The following is a 24,842-nucleotide window of genomic DNA, read 5'->3' on the forward strand; positions in this document are numbered from 1 at the left end:
GTCTCAGCAGGCACGCCTCTGCACGGATGCCCGTCTGTCGCCAGTTTGGAGCAGAAACCAGAGGGGTTGAGAGGAGGCATGAGAGCCAGGACCTTTGTGGGGTCGGAGTGGGCTGAGCCAGGACACCAAGAGCTGCCTGTCCGAGGCTCCCAAAGTCAGGAAAAGCTGTCCCGTCCCCACTCCCTGCTGCCCCAGGCAGGCAGGCAGCCAGCGGTCCGCTGGGGAGCCAGCACCAGCTCCGCTCTGCTGCCTTTGCAGGCTCTGTGACCTGGCTGGAATCTGGGGTGAAACCCAGCACCCCACTCCTACCTGCGGGGTCCTGCCACCACTTCTGGCTCCTCTGAGGGCAGGGCAGAGCCTGGAGGGGTCCCAGCCAGGACTTAGGAGGGTAACGGCTCCTCTGCTAGGTCCAAGGGAGGCTCCGCATGAAGTGACCTCAAGGTCACCCCCCCCTCCGGGCTGGGCTTCCCCACCGGCGGGCGTCCTGGGGGGCTCGGGGGGAGTCCCAGCGCTGGCGGGGGGTGGGGCGGCAGTGCCTCCTGGCCCTGGGCAGGGAAGGAGCAGCAGGTGCCACCAGGAAAGAGAAAGGGAAATTGCACGAGGATTTCCGGAGGGCGGCGCTCGCACAGGCACCCAGGGGAGGCCCACCCCGGACCGAGGGCAACCAGGGCCCCAGGCCCGGCTGGGCGCGCGGCCGCTGCTCGTCCGCCCGGAGAAGGCGGCTCCCGGGGCCCGCGCGGCCGCACGCTCCCGCCGCCGCAATCTCCACGCCCCGCCCCGGCCCCTCGTGGGGGTCGCCGCGCTGGCCCGGCCGTCCCCGCGGAGAGCCCCGCGCCCCGGCCGCCGACAGCCCCGTCCGCGCGTGCTGCGGGCCGGCCTCCGGGGGCCCCGGTCAGGTCGGCCGCCCTGCGCCCCTGCTCGCCTCCCCCGCGGGGTTCCCACGCCCCGGCGCCGCGCCGGCCTTGTAAGGCAGAGGCGGCGCCGCAACCCGCCTCGGTGCGCCCCGCGCGCTCCCGGGCCCGGGGGGCGGGGCGGGCGGGGGGACGGGGCGGGGCGGGGCGGGGCGGGGCGCGGGGCGGGCGGGCCAATGAGCGCGCGGGGCGGGCCGGCGGGGGCGGGCGGGGCGGGGCCGGGGCCGGGGCGGCGGGGCGCGGGGCGCGGGGCGCGGGCGCACGCTGGACACCCGGTCGCGCGCGGCCGAGTCGCGGAGGCGCCCGCTGCAGTCGCCGCATCTCCGAGGTAAGAGGCCGCCGGCCGGGTCGGGTCGGGGCACCGAGCGCCGCGCCCCCGCCCCCGCCCCCGCGCCCGCGCCCGCGCCCGCCCGCAGCGCCTGCCACCTGCGCCCGCGAGCCCCTCCGGCGGCGGCCCCGCGCGTCCGTGCGCCCCAGCCCTGGGCTTCCCGCTGCGCGCCGGTGCTCCGGGGACCGCGTCGAGGCCGTGGGTCTGGGGGCGCGGAGGGCGCTGCAGAGGACAGGTGGGTCAACAGACGGGCCCCGAGGGCCCTGAGGCCGTGGCCTTGCTCGGCGTCGGTGCTCCACGCGACAGCGACGCCCCTGCAGCCCCTTTCCCGGCCGCCGCGCGCCCGGGCCCCCACGTCCCGCTCCGCGGACCCCGTTTGCCGCTGCCCGGGGCGGGGGGCCGGGTGGCTGCCGCCCGCCGGACGCGGGGAACCAGGGCTTAGAGGGTCCTGCAGCGCCGCCTCCGGGAGCCCCAGGGCCGCACAAAGGGCCCGGATCGAGGGGGACCCTTGGGCACAGACTCCGTCGCCCCTTGGGGTCCCAAGGCCCCCAGCCCAGTGTTTGCGTCACCATCATCACTGCAGGTGAGGCTGTCAGACCTGCAGCCTGCAAATCCAGAAGCCTCCGGAGGGGTGTTGTGTTCCCTGTCGCACATGAGCGTGGAACGCGGTCACGACTGGTAGCTTCCTTCGCGCCCCTCGGGGGGAGCCCGGCCCCAGCTGCCCAAATGTAGCCCCGAAATGAGGTGGCAAGAATATCCATTCCTGCAGGCCTGGTCTCGGGCATTTTGATAGGCGTTTTGTGCCTCTGATCATCAGACACCTTTTAGGGTAAGCTGGCTATGCTGTCATCGGTCTGCGCGTTTATTGGTTAATTCAGCCAGCGTTTATTGGATGCTGGCAGGGTCTCTGGGGGACGATGAAAACAGGACCCGGTTCCCACTTCACACTCCCCACACCCAGCCCTCAGGGAGGACCCACTGTGGGGGGCTCTGCACAGCCCAGGGCAGCCCCTCGCCCCTAGGTGGGACGGGATCCTGAGTGCACGGGCCTCTGGGATGGAGTGCTGCGGAGAGCAAGCTTGGCACAGGCAAGAAACGGGGGAGGGGCAGTGAGCAGCCGGCTCCCACCGGTGGTTAAACTGGATTCCGTGACCCCTTCTCTGGTACCAGCCACTGCTCCCATCACATGGTCGGCATCACAGGGCTCCGTGAGGGGTGATGGGGGGAGGGGTGCTGCTGAATTTCCTGGGAGCATCTGCAGAAAGCTGTGGCTCACAGAGAGGTGTGCACTTCCCCTGGGGAGAGGCCGGCGGGCCCAGAGAGGTGCCCTGCTATGACACGCCTGTCTGCGCGTGCCACGTGCGTGTGTGGGCAGCCGGTGCAATGGGGATCAGGGGAGGCCAGGTCAGCTGTGGTCTCACCTTCCTGGCGTCTTTTGGCTCATCGTCCGGAGTGCTTTCGAGTCACAGTAAATCATGGTCGTAGCTACACACACAGGCTGTGCATCCTCAGGGCAGAAAACGTGCAAGTCACAGGAGAATCGCAGAAAGAAATTGAAATCGTTCATCCTGCTTGAGGTTTGAGGGAAGGCTTTTAGCAGCCAGACCGTCCTCAGGGCAGCAGAACGCTCCCGGCAGGGGCGGCTGAGAATTAAAAGCTTCCTCTGGGAGAGGCCTGCTGCCTGCGAGCCAGGCCTATTTATAGCGGCTGATGTTGCTGGCGAGGCAGGGGGAGCGTGTACAAGATGCCGTCTGGGGACCGCTGCCGGGAGGCTTGGGCGCCTCCGCTGAGGGCCAAGTGCACCTGAGCCCTCCGACCCTGGACCCAGGGATGCTGGCTCTGGGTGGATGGAGCCGGCCCCAGGTCCTGCCACTGAAGCAGCAGGTGTACTGGGGAGGAGGCGGGGGTCAGAACCTGCATCATCCTGCTCAGCAGCCAGCCCTCTTCCCAAGGGGAGCCCCCCGCCCCGCACCTGAAAGTCAGTCAGGAATGGCTGTGATTTGCCCCAGGGGGAGGGAGAGGGGACCCTGCAGGAATCCTGGGGTGAAGGGCAGCTCCACATAGGGCCTGGCTTGCCGATCCCGGGTCTCATCTGATCTGGGGAGTCAGGCTGGCTCCCGACCAACCCAGTGAGGGCACATGGTGGCCGCTCGGTTGTCAGTGGCAATGTCATGTCCAAACGCAGGACCTTCTTTGGTGAAGAGTCAAAAGTCTGACAGAGTGTGAGAACAGAACCACTCGAAGCCTCCTCCCCGCCTCCCGCAGAGCTGTGCTCCTCTCCTTCACAGGGGGGCCTGAGGGCCTGCCCTCCAAGGAGCATGCTCACCCCGACTTTTTCTTTTAATTAGGTTTATGGCAGGCGGGCAGGCTCTTAACTTTCCTCAAGCCGAGACATTAAAACAACCTGGAGCCTTTTCTGCTCCTCCTCCCATGATTCGGTTCACCCACTGTCCCTGCATTGTCCCTAGATTGTCCCTAGTGCATCCGGGTGACTTTCTGCCCTCGGCCACGCTTCCCCAGATCCCATCCGTTCACACTGTGTGATTGCCTGTCTGCCGAGCACCGGCCAGGTGTCAGGGGAGCAGAGGCAGCCTCCGCTTGGGAAGCTCTCCCTGCAGTGGGGATGCCGCTCAGCAGCCAACCTCCTCCGGGGACCCCGCATGGCCTCACACACCCCACTGTCCCATCTGCACCTGGGAGGAGTCAGCCGGGTGGGCGGGGTGTGGGTGTGGCCCCTGAATCTGACCCAAGCTGGCCCCCCAGACCCTGTGGCTTCCAAAAAAGCCACCTTCTTACCAGCCCAGGTGGACACACGGCGCGTGCCTCACGGTTCTCGCTGCTGTCCGCCTTCCGACCCTCAGCCCCGCTCTGGGCGTCTAATGCTGGACAGACAGCCCCAAACCAGGGTAAGACAGCGACCACATTGGCTTTGCTTATGGTCTCCATCTGCTGGCCGGGCAAGGCCACCTGAGGCTACCCTGCTCGCTCACATCTGGACACAGTGGTCTCCCTGTGCCAGGACAGAACCCAGGGGGCGGTCTCCCCATCCTGCAGCTGTGCCCCCTGGTGCAGGCAGCTAGGGAAATGCCCCCAATTCATGGGTGGGAGACGGTTTCTGGGTGCTTCTGAGAGCCCGTTGTGGCTGCCCCTGTACCCCCAGCCCTGTGCCACTGGGCCACCCTGCCCCCTGCACCCTCCTGCTCTGAGACTCTGTCCTCCCGCTGCTGCAGGTGCCTGGGGCAGGTGCCAGCACCCCAACTGCCAGGTGCCTGCCCCGGGGCCTCTCCCACCGCCTCCCAGAGGCATCCCTGCAGGAAGTGCCATCCATCCCGCCTGTCTCTCTAGAGTCACTGTCTCTTCCTTACTGACCTGGAGGGTCCTCCCCACATTCTGGAGACAAGCCCATGTCCACCAGGCAGGACAGGTCTCGATCCCCACCCCGCGGCTCACCGACTCTCTCCCCTCCGATGAGCGGGAGTTCTTGATCTCCAGAACTGTCTCCTTTGAGGACAGGGATTTCTGAGTCTTGCGTGTCCCGAGGAGTGGCTCCGTGGCCTTTCCTCGTGGCCTTTCCTGCTTCAGTCTGTAACGCCCTTGTCCCCACACTTCCATGGCCTTCAGCTCTTCACCGTTTATTGAAAACACGCTCGTCCCATTTTCCTGCAGGGCCACCTGGTCACGCCTGTGCCTATGCGGGCTTCCCGTCCCGTCCCTGCACCAGGGGATGCCACCCTTGTTCCCGAAGCTTCCGGGCCAGTCTCAGTGCCTGCGGACCGACCTTGTTCTTGTGTCAAGGTCACTGTGTGTCCACAGCGCTTCACCTACGTACCCAGGCGTGAATATTGTCAGAGTGCATATCTGGGTTCAGTTAAACCTGCAGTTGCCTTTAGGGAAAAGTGGTCACCTTTCTAGATTTAGATTCCAACCCGTGTTTGTAAGGTCATCATGTAGATCTTCTGTTTCTTTCAATAATAGTTTCCTATGTTGATGGTCTTGTGCATCTTTTATGGGATTTATGTGTCTTCATGATATTTTAAGTAGTTAATTTCTAAATATTTCGTATCGTCTGTCTGCTGCTCCGTGGGCATGAGGGTGACCCCATGTGCTGACTGGGTGTCCAAACATCACTAAACCCACTGGCTGACCTAACAACCCAAGGGCTTCCTTGCAGTGTGGGGTGCACGACCCTAGAAATTGCAGCTCACGAGGTTTTTCTTCTCTGACCAGTTTCCTATCTTTATTTCCTTTTCTTGTCTCATTATGCATACTTGCTCCAGCTTGAAAAGAAAGATTCAGTATTTTGCTCATCTTGAGTGTGATGACGTTTTAGTTTTTTGTGGGTGACCCTCTTTGTCAAATTAAGGGTTTTCCCCCCTTGTCCTGATTTGCTAACAATTCGTAGGATGACTAGATGCTGAATCCATCAGATGCTCTGCCTGCAGGTGAGTGGACTGGGGTCCCCTGTGGCACAGCTCCCCACCCCTATGCGGGGTGCGTAGGCTCAGCCCAGCAGCGGGCACTCCACATGCACTGGGAGCCTCCCCTAAACCAGAGGCCCGTATGCAGAGCGGCCACCTGAGTGGGCAGGTGTCCTGTGGACATTCTCGGAGCCCATCCTCGGGAATTGGCCCCCCTGGGCCCTGGGCTCTCGGTGTCCCCACCGCCGGCTCCTCTCCTCCACGCCTGTCATCGGTGAGGGACGCTCCTCCTTGCATCTTGCTGGCCACTCGAGTGCTCGGAGGCCACAAGCACCTAGAAATTTATCTTCTTAGTCCTGGGGCCAGAAGTCGGAGGGCCAGGTTGTCGGGGGGGGCATGCTCTCTCCCTAGGGTCCAGAGGAGGGTCCTTCCCTCCTCTTCCAGCTCCTGGGGCCCCAGGGGCTCCTGAGCCTGTGGCTCTGCCGTCATGTGGCCTCGTGTGTGTCTCTGCTCTTCCAGGAACACTTATCATTGGATTCAGGGCCCCAGCTCATCGAGACCCCACCTGGAGAGCTTTAACTCCCTGGTATCTGCAAAGACGCTTTCTCTAAATAAGGTCACATTGCAGGTCCTGGGGGCTAGAATGTGGACTTGCCTTTTTCGGGGCTACCACTCGGCCCGTTACACTTGCCGCCTGCACGAGGAGCACCTGGGCGCCTGGGTCGCGCAGGCACTGGGGGAGACACCTGGCCGGGTCCGGTGGGACGGGGTGGTGTGCAGGGTGCCTGAGGGAGGGCTCAGAAGCTTCTCCCCATGTCCTCACCTCCTGCACATGGTCACCTGTGTGGTCGTTGAGACCAGGTATAGAGCGTGGGTAACGTGGCACCTGTGTCCTTCATCTTCATGCCGCAGATGTGAGCTGCAAGTCATCGGAGCATTGAAGGAGAAGTCTCAGGGAAAGCACGGCCCAGACCGTGAGCCATGGAGATTCCAGTAGGTTCTCGTAGGGGCTGCCCTGGGCTGGTCTGGGGGCTGGTCTGGGGGCCTGGCGGCCTGGGAACCGGGTGCAGTGCACCGAGCCCCCTGCTCCTCTGTCCCTGCTGGTGCCCCAGGCCCGCTGTGCTGTCCTTGGCTCCAAGGCCCTCTCCTAGGAGCGGGGGCTTGCCATGGTGCCCCTCAAGCTGTGCACCCCACACCTTTCATTTCCTTTGATCCACCTGCTGACGTGTTCAGCCCCACACTCCTGGCTGGCAGAGTTCTCAGACCCCCTGTGAGACTGGGGCCCTACCTGAGAAGGTGCCCCCAAATCCCTGACCTCACGGTGACCAGAGAATGTCCTCCTTTCAAGACCAAGGGGAGGGCAACCTAGGGGCCCTTGTGGGTGGGCGGTGGGGGTTAAAGATGCCCCCAGCCCACCATGGCCCAGGCCTTCCTCAGTTTCCCTTACTGGAAAGGCTCCTGCCCTGTGGGGCCGTCTTGGGAAGCGCACAGACTGCCCTCGGCCAGTCCTGACCCCTTGTGCTGGTCGCCTCTTGTGCTGGTCACCCCAAGTATCCCCCAGCCAGGCAGCGGCTCCTCGGGTCCAAGGGGGGGACCCCCACAGTGACCTCACTGCAGGACAGCACAGGACAGGCTCGAGGCCCCGGGACACTTGGGGTGCAGACAGGACGCCCGCTTGCTGCCCTGCTGTCCGGAGAGAACTCCTGTTTGCTCTCCCCAGCGGTGGGGGGTTTGGTTTTACTCCTCAGGCAGCTCCTTCCTTGGGCAGCCACAGCCCGGGGCCCTCAGGGCTGCCTGGCTTCAGGGCCTGGACATCACGGCCCTGGGGACCTGTCTGGCCAGTGGCCTCAGGTGATGGGCCCTAGGACCTGAGTGGGGTCCTGCTCACTCAGCTCAGGTCACGCCAGCTCTTGTACTGGGACTTCAACATGGGGGCAGGGATCTCGGGGCCGCGTTCTGCGGACAGTGGGATTCCGGACTGTCCTGGTGTCTCGGGAGTGTGCAGCTCAGAAAGGCCGCTTTGTCTGCCCCTGGAAGGCTCTCACCGCCTGGAACGGCCCTCAGCTGGGACGAGTGGTCATTCACATCGAGTGTCCAAGGCAGCCACGGAGTGGGGACCACGTTGATAAAAAGTGTGAACAATTGCCAAAGGGCCGTGTTGTGTTCAAGTGCACTCAGACATAGAGCCGAGGACATGGGCTCAGGGGTCATCCCGGGGTCCCCACAGGGTCTGCGGACAGGTGGATCGAGGACGCGGGCGTGGGGGGTTCTACTGGGGACTCAGGGTGGCCTTTGCTCCCATCAGGGGCAGCACCAAGGGTGACACAGCTCTCGACCCTGAGGCTGGGGCCTGAGCTTCCAGAGGGCCCCTGGGCCCTGGCAGAAGGCAGTGGAGCAGGGAGGTAAGCCACGTGGAACGTTCTGGAGTGCACCATCCCGGGAGGCTTGCTGCCCGCACCCACCTGCATCCCATACTGCGGCCATGGGGCCTCGAGAGACGGGGAGGCACAGTCCCCTCTGGTCCTTTCCCCTCCGTGTGCACGTGTGGCTCGTGGTCCCTGGTGGTCCCAAGAGGCTGGCAGCAGGCCGGACCTCCTTGTGGGCACCCTCCGCTCGGTCCGTGGGCAGGTGTGCTCCCGGCTGCCCGCGAGCTGGAGCTAGAGCCTGATGCATCCACAGGAATGCTTGCGTTTCCGGGGCCCTCAGGGTTTCTTGCCCAGAAACGGGATCTGCCAGGACCTGGGGCCTGGGAAACGCCTAGGGGCTGCAGCACCCACGGCTTCCCCTGGACCAGGCCCACGTGTGAGGACTCAGAGGACGTGGGGCGGATGGTTCCCATGGGAGTGAAGATCAGGGACGCTGAGCAGGAACTCAGGGAGGGCCGGGTGGCTTCCAGAAGCTTCCCTCTGATGCTCCCGCCCCCAGAAGCCCTTTCCCCCTGCAGGGCCTGTGGTGTCTGCAGGGACCCAGAGCCTGTTTCTCAAAAAAATTTTTTTTTAGATTTTTATTTATTTATTCACAGAGACACAGACAGAATGAGAGGCAGAGACACAGGCAGAGGGAGAAGCAGGCTCCATGCAGAGAGCCTGACATGGGACTCGATCCAGGGTCTCCAGGATCACACCCTGGGCTGCAGGCGGCATTAAACCACTGCACCACCCGGGCTGCCCCAGAGCCTGTTTCTCAATCCAGCTGGCAACACCGTGTGTACCACCCCCACACCCCAGGGTACCCAGAGGGGTTGGCACTTTGCCTTCAGTGGAAGAGGTTAACACAAGAAGCCAAGATGAGATCTCGCCTAGGGGGGAGGTGGGCGCTGCCGGGGGCACCGAGTGGTGGCAGTGTCTCCAGGAGCTTGGAGGGGAGCAGGCCCGTGGGCTTCGGGGTCACTGTCCTCCTATTCAGGTGGGAGGCTGCATGGGTGCCAAGGACACCACTGCCCACCCGGTTAGCTGAGAATGTTTTGTCTCTTTGGGTTCGCAGTGAACCCTGGGATCCAGGTGCTGCAGTTGCAGGATGTTTTCTGGGGAGACTGGTTCTCTGCATTCGCCTGTTGTCTCCGAGGTGTGGACTCACACTGCCCTGTGAGCAGACGTCCCAGGCTGCTGGGGTGTGATGGGGTGGGCCTGGCCCCCCTCGGGGATACGGCTTCCGGTGCCAGGAGGTCTGCAGCTGCAGGCTCAGGCTGGAGCCCTGGGGGTCTCAGAGTGGGCCAGGGGCAGGTGGGCAGGGAGGAGGGGCCGGAGGTTCCCAGCGAGGAGGGGCCCAGGAGGGCCCAAGGGGCGATGGAGCCAGCGGCATGTGGCGTGCTGGGGCCTGGGGTGACCTCTGTGTCCCTGTGGCCGGTCCAGGCTCCCAGACATGTGCGTCCTGCCAGCCCCCACCTTGCCCCACTCTGCTTGTCATCCCTGGGCCCCCATCCCAGTGGGAGTACAGCTTGTCACTGAATACCTGGCCCCACTGACCGCGCACACCTGCCCCTGCTCACTGCGGACACCTGGCCCTTGCTCACCGCACACTCCAGGCCCCGCTCACCGCGCACACCCGGGCCTGTTGCAGGCACATCACTAACAGGGATTTCCTGTGCTCCTGGTCAGAGCTCTGTGTGCCGATGCCCATATGGAAACTGACAGTGGCTTGTCAGGGTCTGTCCTATGTCACCTTTTCTCTAAGTTTTGCTTCACGAAGTCAAGGCTCAAGGAGGTTGCCAGAGTTATTCTGAAACGGAAGCCAGTTTATTTTGGATATTGGGCCCTTGGCGTGGTGGTTGTTTGGAGCATTGGTGCTCCTGCAGGATCTGAGAAACAGCCTTCTGGTGGTGGGATAGTCCCTAAGTCTGGTGGACCCTTGGGGTCAGGCCTGTAGGCAGGGGCTGCCCTCGGGCTCCTCCCACTCTGGTCTGTAATTCCACCTTGGCAGGGCCTCTCCAAGCCCTTCTTTGAAAATGCAAATCCAGTAACACAGTCTGCACCACACAGTGCTTTATCAGTGCCCTGCGGCTGGCCCCTCTGGTCCCTCCCTCCTCTCTCCCCCCGGGACCCCTGAAGCCAGCAGCGGAGGGGGCCCAAGGGAGCTCAGCTGGCCCGTGTGGGCCTGATGCCGCAATGCTCGGTGCACTTGGCAGGGGCATCCCTTGGCCTCTGGCAGCCTCTACACACCCAGGATCCCAGCTCTGGCTCACTTCCTCCTCCCTCTCCGTCCCCGCAATTGATACGTGTCTAAACAGTCTGGGGTCTTTTCGGGAAAGCAGATGAGTGAGGCCAAGGAGAGAGACTCTAGGGATTCACAGGGAGTGGGGGGCTGGGCCCGGGGAACTCCTCATGCTGAGGGGGCACACAGGGCATTGGGACCACCCAGTCTGGCCAGCCAGAGAGCCCCGAACACACCTGGGCACACCTGATGGGCCTCCACACGCCCCCCACCCCCCGTATGCAGGCTGGGCTCTCCTGGGGATGCAGGGCAGGGGAGAGTCGGGGGGGGGGGGGGGGGCGCAGGCGGTGGTGGCAGGGAGTCCCGCGCCTCCCGGGAAGGCCTTCTTACCTGGGGGCGTCGTCTCTGGGCAGCACCATGGCCCAGTCAGCCTCTGCTGGAGAACTCAGGCTTTTTAAAATGAATTTTACGGTTATTACCTCATCTTAGAAACAGCACAGGGATTTATCAAAGGACAGGAAGGAGTGCCCGGGATGTGAGCCTTCCCACCTCAGCCCAGCAAGCTCCTGTTTCAGACAAAGAAATGGTGTCACTGATAATACTGGAAGCGATGGTGTCACCTGGCCTGTGTTCTGAGTCCCCGTGAGGGCGGGCGCTCCCTGTCCCCAGGTGGGTGGGAGCCCTGAGGGTCCGACCCATGTCTCCACCATCGTCCTGCCGCTGGAGCTCCGTGGACACGGGTCCTGGTTTTCTCACTGCGGCTATACTTCTGCAGCCCCCCGGGGATGCAGGGACGGCTGGGGACTGTTGCCTTTGAGGACATCAGGTGGCGTTGAGCTGACCTGGCTCTGCTGACCGTCTCCGTCTGTACGGCCACCCCCAGCCTGGGTGCTGTGCCCTGGCCTCCTCTGGGCAAGCTGGTGCGGGGAACTCAGGTGGGCAGCGGTGGGGGGAGTGGGGGGGCCCCACCACCTGCCAGCTCTGCTGTCCAAGCTGCATTCCCCTCCTGCTGAGCCCCCGAGGCCTGGACGGCCACCCACAGCTCCTCTGGGACGGCCGCACACCCCTTTGGGGCTCAGGCATCCCTGGCTCCTGCCTGGGCCAGCAGCTGTGACCCAGCGACGGGGCGGCCCAGCCCCTGTGGTCCGCAGGGACCCACCAGCTTGGGGACCAGGTGCCCCACAAAGGCAGAGACTCACGGACAGGTGGCAGCCGGCTCTGCCGAGCTCCTGACAGCAGGGACCCTATGGTGGCCTCCCTGGCATGGGTCGTCCCCCCCCCCGCCCCGCCCGGGCCCCTGGGCGTTAGGTCCCCAGGCTCAGCTGTGAGTCCCCCTCCCCATCGCGGGAAGGCTGTTGTTCTGGGGAGGGCACGGTGGCCGGCAGGAGGGTGGTGCCCATTCTGATGTGCGTGGCCCCTCGGGGGCCCGGTGACCCTTCTCCGCTTACCCCCCCAGGAACATGGCTGACAGTAAGGCCAAGTCCGCCAAGGCCGCCAACAAGACGCCCCCCAAGTCCCCAGGAGACCCTGCAAAGGACAGGGCAGCCAAGAGGCTGTCGCTGGAGACGGAAGGTGCCCCTGAGGGGGCGGCGGCCACGGCCCCGGAGCTCAGCGCCCTGGAGGAGGCCTTCCGGCGGTTTGCTGTGCACGGGGACACCAGGGCCACCGGGAAGGAGATGCACGGCAAGAACTGGTCGAAACTGTGTAAGGACTGCCAGGTCATCGACGGGAAGAACGTGACTGTCACCGACGTGGACATCGTCTTCAGCAAAATCAAGTAAGTCCCGGCCAGGCCTCACCTCTGGGGCCCCTCCCTGCTCGGGATGGGATGTCGGGGTGCCTGGGGTGGGGGCCCGGCCCATGGGCCGCTGCACTGGCCGTGGGGCGAGAGCAGGTCCCTCGGGTGGGTGGGCAGGCGGGCAGTGCGGCCCTGGGTGAGCGCGGTGAACGTTGACGACAGAACCGCTGGCATCGGTGCATCCAGCCTGCACTCGGTGACAGCTTCCTCCTGGACGCTGGGGTGTCAGGCATCATTACCTGCCCCCCCCCATTCCGCTGGGGGCCCTCCGGCCCAAGGGCCTCCTCCTGCCTTGCAAATGTCATGACCACGCCTGCGAAAAGCAGCGGTGCCCCCGAGGCTACCTGGTGTCCACTGCTTGTTGGCTGTTGTTGGAAAGTAGCTTTCAGCTTATTAGCGACACGTGTTCGTCTGGGTCACTGTGTGCCGTCACCTGGGCATCTTCCATGTGAGGACTATGCATCCTCCCTGCTCATGGCTGGGCCCCCATGCATTCGGCCATGAACAGTGTCTTCCATCTGCGTCCCCAGAGGCTGGGCCTCCCTGTCACCAGACACCGATGTGTGTCCATCCCAGGGAGGTCTCCCTGACTTCCCGGGCTGACCACTGGCACCCGTGCCCATGACCCGAGGCCTCAAGGGCAGCTGTCACCATCAGGCCCTGTGGGGCAACACGGGAACCCTCTCCAGGGCCAGGAGGCTGTTCGGGGTGGCGGGGAGGGGGGGTGCCCACAGGCAGCCCCAGGAAGCCAACTGTTAGGAGCCAGCACAGAGAACTACCAGGCAGAGGGGACATGGCCTTTCTGGTCCCAGGGGAACCAGTCAGAATTTACAGTCCAGGGTCCCTGAGGCACCAGAGCCCCGGGGTTGGGGATTCCCAAGGCCCAGGGTCAGAGGGAAAGGGAAAGAGCTGGAGTGTGGGTGGGGGAGGAGGTGAAGAGGGGGTGCAGGTGGGGAGGAGGCGGTGAAGGAGAAGGCAGTGCAGGTGAGGAGGAGGAGGTGAAGGCAGTGCAGGTGGGGAGAAGGAGGAGAAGGCGGTGTAGGTGGGGAGGAGGAGGTGTAGGGGGATGCAGGTGGGGAGGAGGAGAAGATGGGTGCAGGTAGGGAGGAGAAGGTGAAGGGGGTGCAGGTGGGGAGGTGAAGGGGGTGCAGGTGGGGAGGAGGAGGTGAAGGTGATGCAGATGGGGAGGAGGAGGAGAAGGCGGTGCAGGTGAGGAGGAGGAGGTGAAGGGGATACAGGTGGGGAGGAGGAGGTGAAGGGGGTGCAGGTAGGGAGAAGGTAAAAGGAGGGTGCAGCTAGGGAGAAGGTGAAGCTCCGTGGTTGGTACGAGGCCCCAGGCAGTGACTTCCTCACCAGGACCTGGCAGTCCCCCCAGGAGCCCAGGGAAGGGGTTCTCCCGGGGGGTGCCCAGAACCTCGAGGCCCGCTGTCAGGCCTGGCTGTGCCTGCCGCTCCCTCTGACCCCTGTGGGGTGGGGCCCTGAAGAGGGCAGGTAGGCTGACCCTGGGTTCCTTGTCAGCCCCTGCTGTGCCAGGGGCACCGGTCCCCAAATCCGGGGACTGCCCAGCAGACTGACCGCTCCTCTGACTAGGCATTCTGTGGTGGCATTGGGGCCCGAGTGTCCAGTCGGGTGTGTCTCCTTATGCCCCCCGCTGTGGAGGCTGAGGACACAGCCTGTGGACGAATCAGCCCCCCACCCCGTCCCCGGCTGGGCACTCAGGGCCCTCCATGCATCGTGGGCCTGTTTCCACATGGGGTCCAGCTGTGTGGAGCTTCGCGTGTGGGTGAGCCCCGCCCATCCCACCGCCCCACAGAGGCCCAGCCCAGCTGGACCCCCATGCACCTGGGATGTGGGTTCCTAACCTTTTGCCACGCCTTGGGGTTTCCTCTAGTTCCTCCTGGGCCGCAGGCTGACCCTGGAGAGGAAGAGCTGTGCGCTGCTGAGTCCGCCTGTCCCCAGGGTCACTCCCACAGAGCAGGGACCATGGGATGGGGAGTCTGGGGGGCGTGGCCTCATGACCAAGGACATTCCCAGGAGGGGCGAGCCAGGGAGGTGGTGCCCATAGGGGAGGGGGCTGGGTGGGGGCTGCATCTTGTCCTCTCCTGTGTGTCCAAGTGAGGCCCGCGGAGCCTGCCTCCCCCACTGCCCCGGGATGCCCTCCTGGCAGCCTGCAGGGGTCCCTCCACTTGCTGTCCCTCCGGCCCTGGGCCCTGGACTGTGTGGAGATGCTCTCAGCAGTAGGGACTGGGCTCCGGCATGGGGTCCTCAGAGGAAGGGCTTCAGAGGCTCTCTGGCGCCGCGGCCTCCGCCGGGTGGTCTGACGCGCTCTCCCTGCTCAGAAATGCCAGCCAGTCTGCGGTGTGGCTCCCGGGGACGGTCCAGGGTGGTGTCAGACACGTGCAGCTGTGCTGGCTGACCCCCAGACGTCAGGACGTGTCTGCGGCACAGAGCTTTCACGGAGCGCGAGCTCCCACGTGCCAACAGGAGCCCCGAGGAGGCCCCACAGGGTCTCCCCACGCCCTTTCCTGGGGTGTTCTCCAGGTCCTGAGCATTGGCCTTGGGACACCATGTGCACCCAGGAGACATGGACAGACCGGGAGCGGGAGAACCGTGCTGACTGCCATGGCCACTGGGGAAGGAGGCAGGAGGCGTCATTGGCTCCCATACCCCCAGCGCCAGCACACACGTTGAACCGCTGGGGACAGGTGACTGTGGCTCTTCTGTGGCCGTCTGTTCCTGCCACTTAAGCTGCCTCCGAGCTGCTGCATGTGAGCGTTTGCACACATATGCACACGCGTGCACCGTTGCATGCAGGTGCACTCGCAGGTTGAACTCAGGCTCTCCACACCCTAGGTGGTGGGGAGGTGGCTCATTCCAAGGGCAGGTGCCCCAGACAGGCCCGGAGACCCTGTGTGCAGGAGGCACGGGCAGCCCACCACCCAGGGAGGGATGGGGGTCCTTCTGCCCACCTGTGGTGCACTGGCATCACTCATGTGGGCCCCAGGAGGAGAGCCCCATCTGGTTGCAGTCCCTGGAGTGCACTCCTGGGAGTGGGGCGGACAGTGCTCACTTACGGGCTGAGGCAGGGACTGTCTGGTGAGGGGGCAGTGGTGTCCTCAGCCCGGCATGGGGTCACGGTCACAACAGTCACACTAAGCTGCGCTGGCCCCAAGGGCACCTACCAGGGAGCAGGCACAGGGCCCTTGCCTGGGTAGGCTTGCGGGGCACCTTGGAGGGTGTGGTGGGGGCCCCTGCCCTTGTCCCTGGAAGGGTCATGGGGTCCCCCGTCAGGAGACCCCAAGGAGCCTGTTAAAAGTTGTTTTCATTTGGCCTTGTGAGGGGGGTGGTGGCAGGCACATGCGCCAAGGGGTCTTGGGGCAGTTCTTCCAAGCGGCGGTCACGGCAGGAGCGCCCGTGCCTCGTGGGAGCCACGGCGTGGAAGGCGTGGAAGCTCCGAGGCGCTGACTGGTGGAGAGGCGCCCGCTCTCTGTTTGCGGGCGGTTGCCATGGCTCCGCGGGCGGTGGCGCCAGCCCGGGTATCTGCGGGCTTTGTTTAGGTCCTGTTGCCACGGCAGCGCTTGTTTGTTTTGATGTTACTATGTGTTAAATTTTAAACAAATTTCTTGCAGCTTCACCAGGTCTTGATTGAACACTATTGTTACGGAGACAAAGGCTCCTGCACCCTCCCAACCTGAGGAGCCGACAGGGCAGTCTGAAATATTAATTAGTCCAGACTTGGGTGCACAGTAGGAATGTCACCCTGAAAGCCCTGTTTGGGGAGCCCAGGATGACGTCCCGTCCTGCCTGCGTGCTTGTGCTCGGGTCAGGCACAGGCGGAGAGGCCAGGCCCAAGGGTGCAGAGGGCGGCGGGCGTCTCCATCAGCCTCGCGTGTTTCCTGGGTGCCCTGTGTTTGCAGTGAGGGGCTGTGTTTCCCACCTGGGCGGGTGCCGCCGACTGAGCAGGTTAGGAAGCAGCGGGCTGGCGGGGCTCCCTGCGGCCTGTGGGCCACCAACCTGCTCCGTTCTTGCCACATGTCCCGTGGCCCCGGCCAGGGCATGGCGGGAACGGTCTCAGGCAGGGAGCTGGAATGGCAGACACTCGCCACCATGTCCAGTGCCTGGGGTGGGGGATCCCCCAGGACAGCATGGGGGTTGGCGCCCACAGGAGGGGCGGGTGGAGCCCTGATGGGCCTGGGGGCTCCCCGCTCCAGGCTGCGTCGGATTCAGGGTCAGCAGTGCTGGGCAGGTGACAGGCAGCACAGAGCCTCTGCGGCCAGGGTCAAGGCTGCACAGCACAGGAACCAGGTTGTTCCTGGCCTGATGGCTCTCGCCAGGTTGATGTGGGCACGGGGTCCCAGTGCACGATGGCCTTTTAAGAGGATGACCTTTGCCAAACACCCAGAAATGGTTTTGGTGACCTCCACGTTATCTGTCCCCACAGCCCACCCCATGCCATAGCCAGGACGGCAGTTAGGGGTGGTGGGGGGCGCCCAGGTCAGGGGCAGCATCGCAGCCGTCAGTGGCAGAGGGGAGCCGTGGGCGGGAGCCGGGGCAGGTGTGACCGTAGTAGGTGGTCCTCCTGGGGCACAGCACGCAGTCAGAGCCGCTCCAGGTCACATCCACAGCGAGGTTCCCAGGGGCCCCTTCTTCCCGCGGAGCCTCACCAGGGCCCTAAGTGGCCCCTCAACGCCCCACTTCCTGCCTGCACTGGTGTTCTGGCTGGCCAGGTGGCTGTCTGGACAGGTCATCCAGGGCCCTGGCTTTGAGGGTCAGGGGAGCCAGGGAAAGCCAGCAACTTCCAGCCGGGGGTGGCAAGTTATCTGATGAGCCAGGACGCCGGCACCACCTCTGAGAGAGGGGCTCCTGGGTGTGCCATCGAACCCGATGCTCGGAGGTGCTGTTGAGGAGTGTGTGGTCCTCACACATAAATCTGTCTCTGGAGGGCTGTGCTGGTCCTTGCCTGGCTCCTGGATGTCCCTGGGTGACCTCTGGCACTGGCAGGGTCCAGCCCCCTGCCCGCCCACAGTTAGGTTAGAGGCCTGGGGGACACAGGGCTTGGGAAGCAAAGTGAAACCCCAGCTCACAGGGCCTTGTGTGACCAGTGACCCCCTCACTGCGGGGCCGGCCCAGCCTGGAGCTGGGGAGAGAGGGGGTTCATTGTGGGGACACCCTCCAGTTCTGTGAACTCTGGAGAACAGGCTCACTCTGTGTCCAGAGAGCGGTGTAATGTGATCAGTGTCTCTGGGGAAGAGACAGGCATTGTCATTCTAGAACTTGCTGGGGACAGCTCTCTGCAGCAGGGCGCCGGGTCCCCTGGGGCAAACTCCTTGCCGGGCAGTCACGGTGGGGACACTTGGGGACACCCAGCCCAGCCAGGTGGAGCGGGCAAGTCAGCCTGAGGCCTGTGTGTCCACCAGATCTGAATGTGGCCTCTGGCAGGAGTCCCCATCAGCCATCCCCCCACCCCCAGCCCAAGTGACTCACACTGGTGGCGCCTGGTGCCGCGGTGCCCAGAGAGGGCTGCGTGCTCCAGCAGCCAGTCACTGGGCTGGCCGTCAGGCCTGGCATCCACACGCTGCCTGGGCAGGGCGTGAAGAGGAGACAGGAGTGTCTTTGATGGCTGGAGACAAACAAACAGGGCCTCGCTGGGTGGCAAGGCACACGGGGTTCTCCGTGTGGGGCCGCTGCCGTGGGGACTGTGCTACTCCAGGGGTTCTGCTCGGAGGCTGCACGGGGGTCAAAGCTGATTGCTTCGGGAGCAGGACCCACTGCCCACCACTGGATTTGGGGAAGCCCTGTGTCCACCAGGTCACCAGCCCCTGCGGTGTGGTTGGGACCAGTGCCACAAGGATGGACTGGGGGGAGAGGGGGTTGTGCTCAGCATCCAGGCTGGCTTCAGACACACATATAAGGCGCCCAGGAGCCCCCGTGTGTGCTGTCCGTCCCTTCGCTGCTGAAGGACACTTGGCTTGTAGTTCATGTGGGGCTCCAGTCTGTTTCTCCCATAGAGCCCAGGTGCAGGGAGCAGGAGCCCTAACTGCCACCTGCCTGAGTGGACACCGGGTCTGAGCGCCCTGCTGCCCACACCCTCTCAAGTGCTCGTGTGAGCACTTCATTAGTTCCACCAGGCGTCCCGTGGGTGTGCACTGGGCCCTCACCATGGGCCAGGTGGGCTCGGGGTTTGCTGTCGAGTCTTCTGGAGACGCCGTTTGATTCAGGGATTCTACTCAAGTGTTTGACGTTCGGTTGTTCCTATTGTGGAGTTTGAAGGGTTGTCCATTTCAGCTGTCTGTACGTGTTCCCTCCCTGCCTGCAGCTGGTTGTGGGACCCTCATAACCGCGTCTTTTGAAGGACGCGTGGTTTTTAAAATTTTGGTGAATTCCAATTTCTTTTCTTTTCTCTTATGGACTATTTTGGTGCCATTTCTAAGAAATCATTGCCTCACCCGAGGTCACAAAGATTTTGTTAGATACTCTTCCCGAAGTTTATAGTTTTAGGATTTATGATTAATCTAGGGCCGGGGGTTAATTTCTGTATGCACTACAAGGCGTAGCTCAGAGCTGGGTCGCTGGCTGTCCCCACACCATCTGTTGAGAAGACGTCTCTCTCTGCTGGACCGCCTTTGCGCAAAGCCTCGTGCGGGTTTGTCCCCATGGCTGTGAGGTTATCAGATCCTCAGCCTGTTCTTGGCTTCGTAGGCCCTCTGCTCGCGGGCATTGACAGCTGCCTGCGGGGTGCTGCAGAGTGCTGCAGGGTGTCCCACTCAGGATCCTGCTCCCATAGCTGTCCTTGTGCAGCGGCGAATGCCTCCATAGAACCTGGTTCTAGAACACTGACGGTTTGCCAAATGGATTAGCAGGGGGTGAGCCAGGCGGAATGGCAAAAATGGTGTTGAGCTAAAATGATAAAAGATGTAGAGCCAGTTCAGAACCTTCTGGAATCTCATGAACGGCCTGTGGCAGGCAGCACACAGCTCTCATGGTGTCCTTCAAGGCGGGGGCAGTGTCCAGCTGGGGGTGGTGGGGGGCCCAGGAGGTGGGGGATGCAGGCCCTGGGCCCATTTTACTGGGTGTACTGAAGAGGCAGCCACCCCCAGTGATAATAGGGATATTGGGCTGCGGTGACCCCAGGCTGGACCCAGCCTCTGTGCTTCTTGCCCTGACTTTCCCTCCTGCTTGGAGTGGACGCCATACACGCCCCATTTTAGAAGCAGACAACAGCTTTGTTTTAATGTCCAGTTGTTCATAAAGGATGTGGTTCCTTTAAGCTTTTTTTCCAAGACAATTTATATTTGCTGCCGTCGCCCATGGCGACCGACTGTTGGGCATAAACAGTGCACAGCAGGGCGGGGGAGGGGCATAGTCTGTATTTTAATGTTACACCCGATTTCTGCTGTGGGAGCGAGGCAAGGGTTCCCCGATGTCAGTGGGCCCCAGGGTGGGAGCAGGGTCCCCCGAGGTCAGCAGGTTCACAGGGCACCCTGGGGGGAGTGGCCCCGGCCAGTCCTGAGTGCTCTCTCCCTCAGAGGGAAGTCCTGCCGGACCATCACGTTCGAGCAGTTCAAGGAGGCGCTTGAAGAGCTCTCCAAGAAGCGATTCAAAGATAAGAGCAGCGAGGAAGCCGTCCGCGAGGTGCACAAGCTCATCGAGGGCAAGGCCCCCATCATCTCAGGGGTGACGGTGAGCATGGCTGGCAGGGACTCCCCAGGGAAGTGTGGCTCCTGGGGCCTGGGGTCAGTCGGCAGGAGGCCCCTGAGGCTCATGGGGGCACCCCACTCTCTCCTCTTGCAGAAAGCCATCTCGTCGCCCACTGTATCTCGACTCACAGACACGACCAAGTTCACGGGCTCCCACAAGGAACGCTTCGACCCATCGGGCAAGGGCAAGGGCAAGGCAGGCCGCGTGGACCTGGTGGATGAGTCAGGCTACGTGCCGGGCTACAAGCACGCGGGCACCTATGACCAGAAGGTGCAGGGGGGCAAGTAGGCAGCCTGGTGGCCCCTCTTGCCAAGGCCTGCACCACCTCACACTTCATTACATTCCTGTGCTCCTTGGTCACAACTCAAGACTCCAGGGTCCGGGTGGCTGTGGGGGCAGCACCTGGGCCTCCTCCTGCCCGGGGGCCGGCGTGCTTCTCTCTGACCCCCAGGTAGGGCTCCTGAACTCACTGACCTTTTATAACACACCTGCCTCGTCCAGTGCTGGCCACCAACATATGGCCTTTTCCAAAGTGTCTCCCAGGACCAGACCACACTAGCCACCTAGCTTATAGGCCAGAGGGCCACCGTAAAGGAGCTGGTGGGCCACGGGGGTGAGTGGGACAGACCCTGTCAGAGGTGGTGCCAACCTCCTGACCTCTAGACCCATCCTAGGAGCCTCGAGGGCAACATGAGCTAATGCACTAACCAGCAGCACCAAGAAAACCAAGCTAGACCCAAACAGGACACCGTGCAGGTGTGGGGAGGTGGGATTCGTATGTGCCCGCATGCACACACATGCTCACGCACGTGCTTGCTCACACACACACCTGCACATACGTCATGTAACCAGAGGCTGGTGAGCAGGGGAGGAAGATGAGCCAGTGAAAGGTCTTCAGTGGCTAAAGGAACACGATTTGAAGTGCAAAGCCTGAAGATTTCCAAATGGAACCTGAGGACAGTTCACTTCATTGTGCTTTTCTAAGAAGAAATAAGAAATGTGTTTATTCTGATAATGGGTCTGGGAACATTGGGAATTCCATTTCTGCCCCTTCCTTTCCTGCTGTCTATGTCCCAGGTCAGGACACAGTCACTTGGCTGGCATGACCAGGCGTCCTCTGCCCCAGGCCCTGTCCTGCCCCTGGGGCCTTAGGGCTGTACGCCCACGTGGCGGCTCCCTCTGTGCTAGCACATGGCACAAACCTTAGTGGTTCGCTCTCTGCGGTGAGGTGTCCCTGACCTCTCCCAAGCCCTACGAGGGCAGAGAACCACACACCAACCAGGCCTGGGAGGGGCTCTCAGGCCTGCAGCATTGGCTAGCATTTGGTTTCTCCGTGAGGCTGGTCAGGGGACAGAGCATTAGGGCCCCTGTCACAGTGGCCCCACGGGAACACATCCCTTTGCTTAAGTGCAGCCAATCCTGGAGAGTGACTGGTGGGGCTGTGCGGTCCTGGCACTGGTCCTGGGAAAAGCCCTCAGCAGCCTCAGGGAAATGCTTCCTGGAGCCCATCCACACTGCCACTGTTATGTGTCCAGGCAGCAGCTGATTGGGGGCACCCCATTCCTGGGTATGGCCTGGCCTGCAGTACAGGCGGCAGAAATAAAGACTAGTACCACGGTGGCACGTGCACCTGCATCCCTGAGCCCAAAGGGCACTCTGGCTGTTGCTGGAGCTGGGGACAGTCCCTGGTCTGCGCAGAGGGGCTCAGGACCTGCACTCCCATCCAGCATGGTCCCTGTGAAAGGACAGCATCTCCACCAAGCTCCTCACTCACAGGCTTCCTCTCACCCCCAGCAGGGCCTCGACCCATGGGCGGTTGGCAGTGGTTTCGCCAGCAGCTTCCTTCTAAGGATCTAGAACTTCGAAGTGCATTAAAACAGAAGAAATGATGGGTCACAGGCTTTGAGTTACTTCTAAGACACAATCTCTGAGCTGCCTACCCTCCGTTCCATGGCAGGGAAGGCAGGAAAACAGAGGACCTAGTGCTAGGGGAGGGAGAAGCAGGCAGGACACAGGGGGGACCCCCGCCCTGTGCCCCTCTACCCTTTCCCAGGTTTGACCCCTGTGAAGACCCAGAGGCGAGAGGAGAGTGTGGAAATGCGTCTGAATTCAACATGTGTTTCTCGACAACAAGCGGATCATAAGGCAGAAAGCTGTTTCCAGAACCCAAAAGCTTTTCCTCATGGTCATGAAATGGGCCTCCCCTCCAGACCCGGGTGAGGCACCCTGCTGGGGAGCGCCAACCAGAGGCAGTGGGGCTGCTGCTCCTGCCCATCAACAGCGGTGTCTTTGCAGCACAGATGTCAGGATCCAGCAACACCCCGACCCCACAGTGCGTGCCTGGTGAGCAGAGGGTGGGGGTCCCTGTGCCACTGCCTGTAGAGGGAATGGATGCCCCCTGGCCCAGAGTCCCCCTCACCCCCCAGAAGTCTGTTCCCTGTCCTAGAGGGAGTCTCCAGAAAAAAAAGCCTCCCCAGGACCACCCTGGGAGACTGGGATCTAAACAGCTGCCTGCCCCTGGAGACTCTGCCACAGCACCCTCCCCAGAGAAGGAGGAGCCCCTGTTCCACCACAAGGCACCAGTGCAGCAGCCCAGCAGAGCCAGGGGAGCCCAGCTGCTCGACAGTAGACCATCAGCGGACTTCTGATGAATGTTTCCGAATGCGTTCCTGACTCTTCTAACAGCACCTTCCCTTCGGGCTCAAATAAGAACCAAGTAACACAGCTGGTCCCCCTTGGTGGCCCGCCCTGCCCCACAGCACAAGGTCCGCTTGGCCACAGAGGCACTGTGGTCCTCACCGCTTCCCCTCCTGTCCCAACCCGAGGCCTCCTCAGACGGCATCCTCTTCCCCAAAGCCTGGGAGACGCACCTCCCCTCTGTCAGGAAGGAGGGAGAGGTAGCAAAGACTTGGTCATGAGGCTTTTGTGGTCACCATTCTGTCAGTTTAAAATCATCTGCTCCATCTGTCCATGCACCCGTGTGCAGCCCTTGCACACAAAACAGGTGCTTGGGCTGCACTGAACGGAGACACGCACGCATGTTCCTCGTCAGGGTCTGCATAAGTGAGAACACACAGGCCGGGTGTGTGTCTGTGCCGCATGTTTTTATGCAATGCCAATTAGCTTCTACTAACCGTGGTTAACTAGAAACCCAACGTCTATCTGTGAATAAACGAGACTGCACAGCATGGAGGAGACAGGACACATTGTCAGGGAGGGCAGGGCTGACGGTGTCTGAGCGTCAGGAGGGAACTGGAGGAGCGCGCTCCACACGATCACACCAGAATACTTATTTATTTCTACTTAACGTGACAGGATAGGCAACTAGGCAGTGGTCAGTAACACAGTTAGCTTTACCAAAATGAAGTTCAAATCACTTTAAGTTTAGAATGCTGTAGCAAAAGATACGTATTTATACTGGAGTATTTTTTCACCTCTCACATTCTCAGTTCTAAGTTTGAGACCGATGGAAATCGGACCAGATGTGAGAAGCCAGGGGTGGGGACATGGAGACGGCTTGCTGGCACCAATTCCTGTCTGTGCCACTCTGTCTCCACATCCCTGTGGTCACAGCTCAGCCCAGGCCACGGGTGTCCCTCTGGCCACTGGTGGACCGAGACCGTGGCAGTGGGCAGAGTCTCCTGCCCCCACCCCGGGCTGCTTCTGTGCTCAGGCACTGTCTGTGGCTGCTTCAGCGCCGCATCAAGTGGTGGGGAAGAAACCTAAAATGTTCACCATCTGCCCCTTTATGGGGAGCGTGTGCGGGCCTGCCCTGGGGGCCCAGCCCAGTTCCCCTCTCCTGAAGCCTGCACCACATGGGGCACCCTGTCGTCACCTGTTCCGTGCAGGCCAGGTTGACAATTCAGCTGTACTGTGAAGTTACCAATAGGCTAGAATGTCCTTAAAACACCTACCCTCAGTAGCTCCCCACCACTGATTTACTACTGAACACTTGGTGGAACTGGGCGGGTCAGGGTGTGGCCCTTGTCCACGGGCATGCGGAGGGCACGGCCCCAGGCAGGGCCGGCCAGTGGTCACCCTGACCTTTGAGATGCTTTTGCTCTCCCTTTTGACTCTTGAAAAACCAAACCAAGCCAAACAACAAAGGAAACCCGCACAACTTAAAAGAAAACTTGAAAGGGATCGTATACTACTAGTTTGTACTAAGTTTTTTCAGGAAAGGGAAATAAATTTATATATATATGCAATATATTTTTACACTGTTTTGTTACCATTAGGGAGTTCTGAGTGTATCACTTTATCAGTGTGATGGTGACGTAGCGTCGACGTCTTGGGTGTTCTGACTCAGAAAGGCACATCTGTGGGCATCTAAGAGCCGTGCTCACCAGGAACGTCTATGGGTACAGGGTGGCCCTCCTCTCCATCCCCAGAGTGTGAGGCACGGTGTCACCTGTCAGAGCTGCTGTCAAGGCCTGGCTTGCAAACCTTTAGTGAAACAGCTCATGTCTGTCTGCATATTTCTCCTCCTGTGTTTGCTGTTGTTAACATTGTGTGTCAAATTGGTAAAGTGATAAATAAAGCTGTTGAAATGTGGATTGGTTACCCTCAAGGTGTGCGGTTTTTAGCATCAATCACACACGCAGGCCCTGGGAGGGGCTGAGAAAGGGACTAGAGCCACAGCCCGGGCAACCAGGTGAGATGTAATCTAGCCAGTGCAGCCCCAGGGCAGGCCAGACCCAGGAGGCTGGACCTAGAATTACGCATAAACATAGCGGCCCCAAAGGCAGGAATGAGTTCCTCACGTGAGCTCCAATCTGACCTCCCACACAAGCAAAACAGTTCTCAAAAATGAATATAAAGGCATTTTAAGACCCCACGGGGAATTTCCACCAGCAGACATTAAAAGAAATTCTCAGTGCAGAAGGAACATGACCACAGATGGAACATTTGGAGAGAAGTGTAAAGAGTAAACAGTAAATACAGATAAACAGTGTAGATAAGAGCTTTCTCTGGCAATAAAAAAGATTTCATTGAACAGTGGAAGTGGAAGGGGTGCACAGGGAAGTGCAGGCTCGTGG

The 24,842-nt window shown here is 61.8% G+C and overlaps 1 protein-coding gene across 2 annotated transcripts; it reads left to right on the plus strand.

The window, feature by feature from the left end:
* The first annotated feature begins 1,167 nt into the window (after nucleotides 1-1,167).
* On the plus strand, nucleotides 1,168-24,360 carry TPPP (tubulin polymerization promoting protein). Of its 2 annotated transcripts, none has more exons than XM_055308313.1 (4): nucleotides 1,168-1,239; nucleotides 11,764-12,084; nucleotides 19,632-19,785; nucleotides 19,897-24,360. In XM_055308313.1, exons 2-4 carry the CDS (start codon nucleotides 11,768-11,770, stop codon nucleotides 20,089-20,091), a joined length of 666 nt encoding a protein of 221 aa, XP_055164288.1. In that variant the 5' UTR covers nucleotides 1,168-1,239; nucleotides 11,764-11,767; the 3' UTR covers nucleotides 20,092-24,360. The 2 variants fall into 2 exon arrangements, with proteins under 2 accessions (XP_055164288.1, XP_055164287.1); XM_055308312.1 differs by lacking the exon at nucleotides 1,168-1,239 and adding an exon at nucleotides 11,071-11,242.
* Nucleotides 24,361-24,842: the final 482 nt, after the last annotated feature.

The sequence above is a fragment of the Nyctereutes procyonoides genome, unplaced genomic scaffold, assembly GCF_905146905.1.
Source record: "Nyctereutes procyonoides isolate TBG_1078 unplaced genomic scaffold, NYPRO_anot_genome, whole genome shotgun sequence".
Taxonomy (NCBI): Eukaryota; Metazoa; Chordata; class Mammalia; order Carnivora; family Canidae; genus Nyctereutes; species Nyctereutes procyonoides.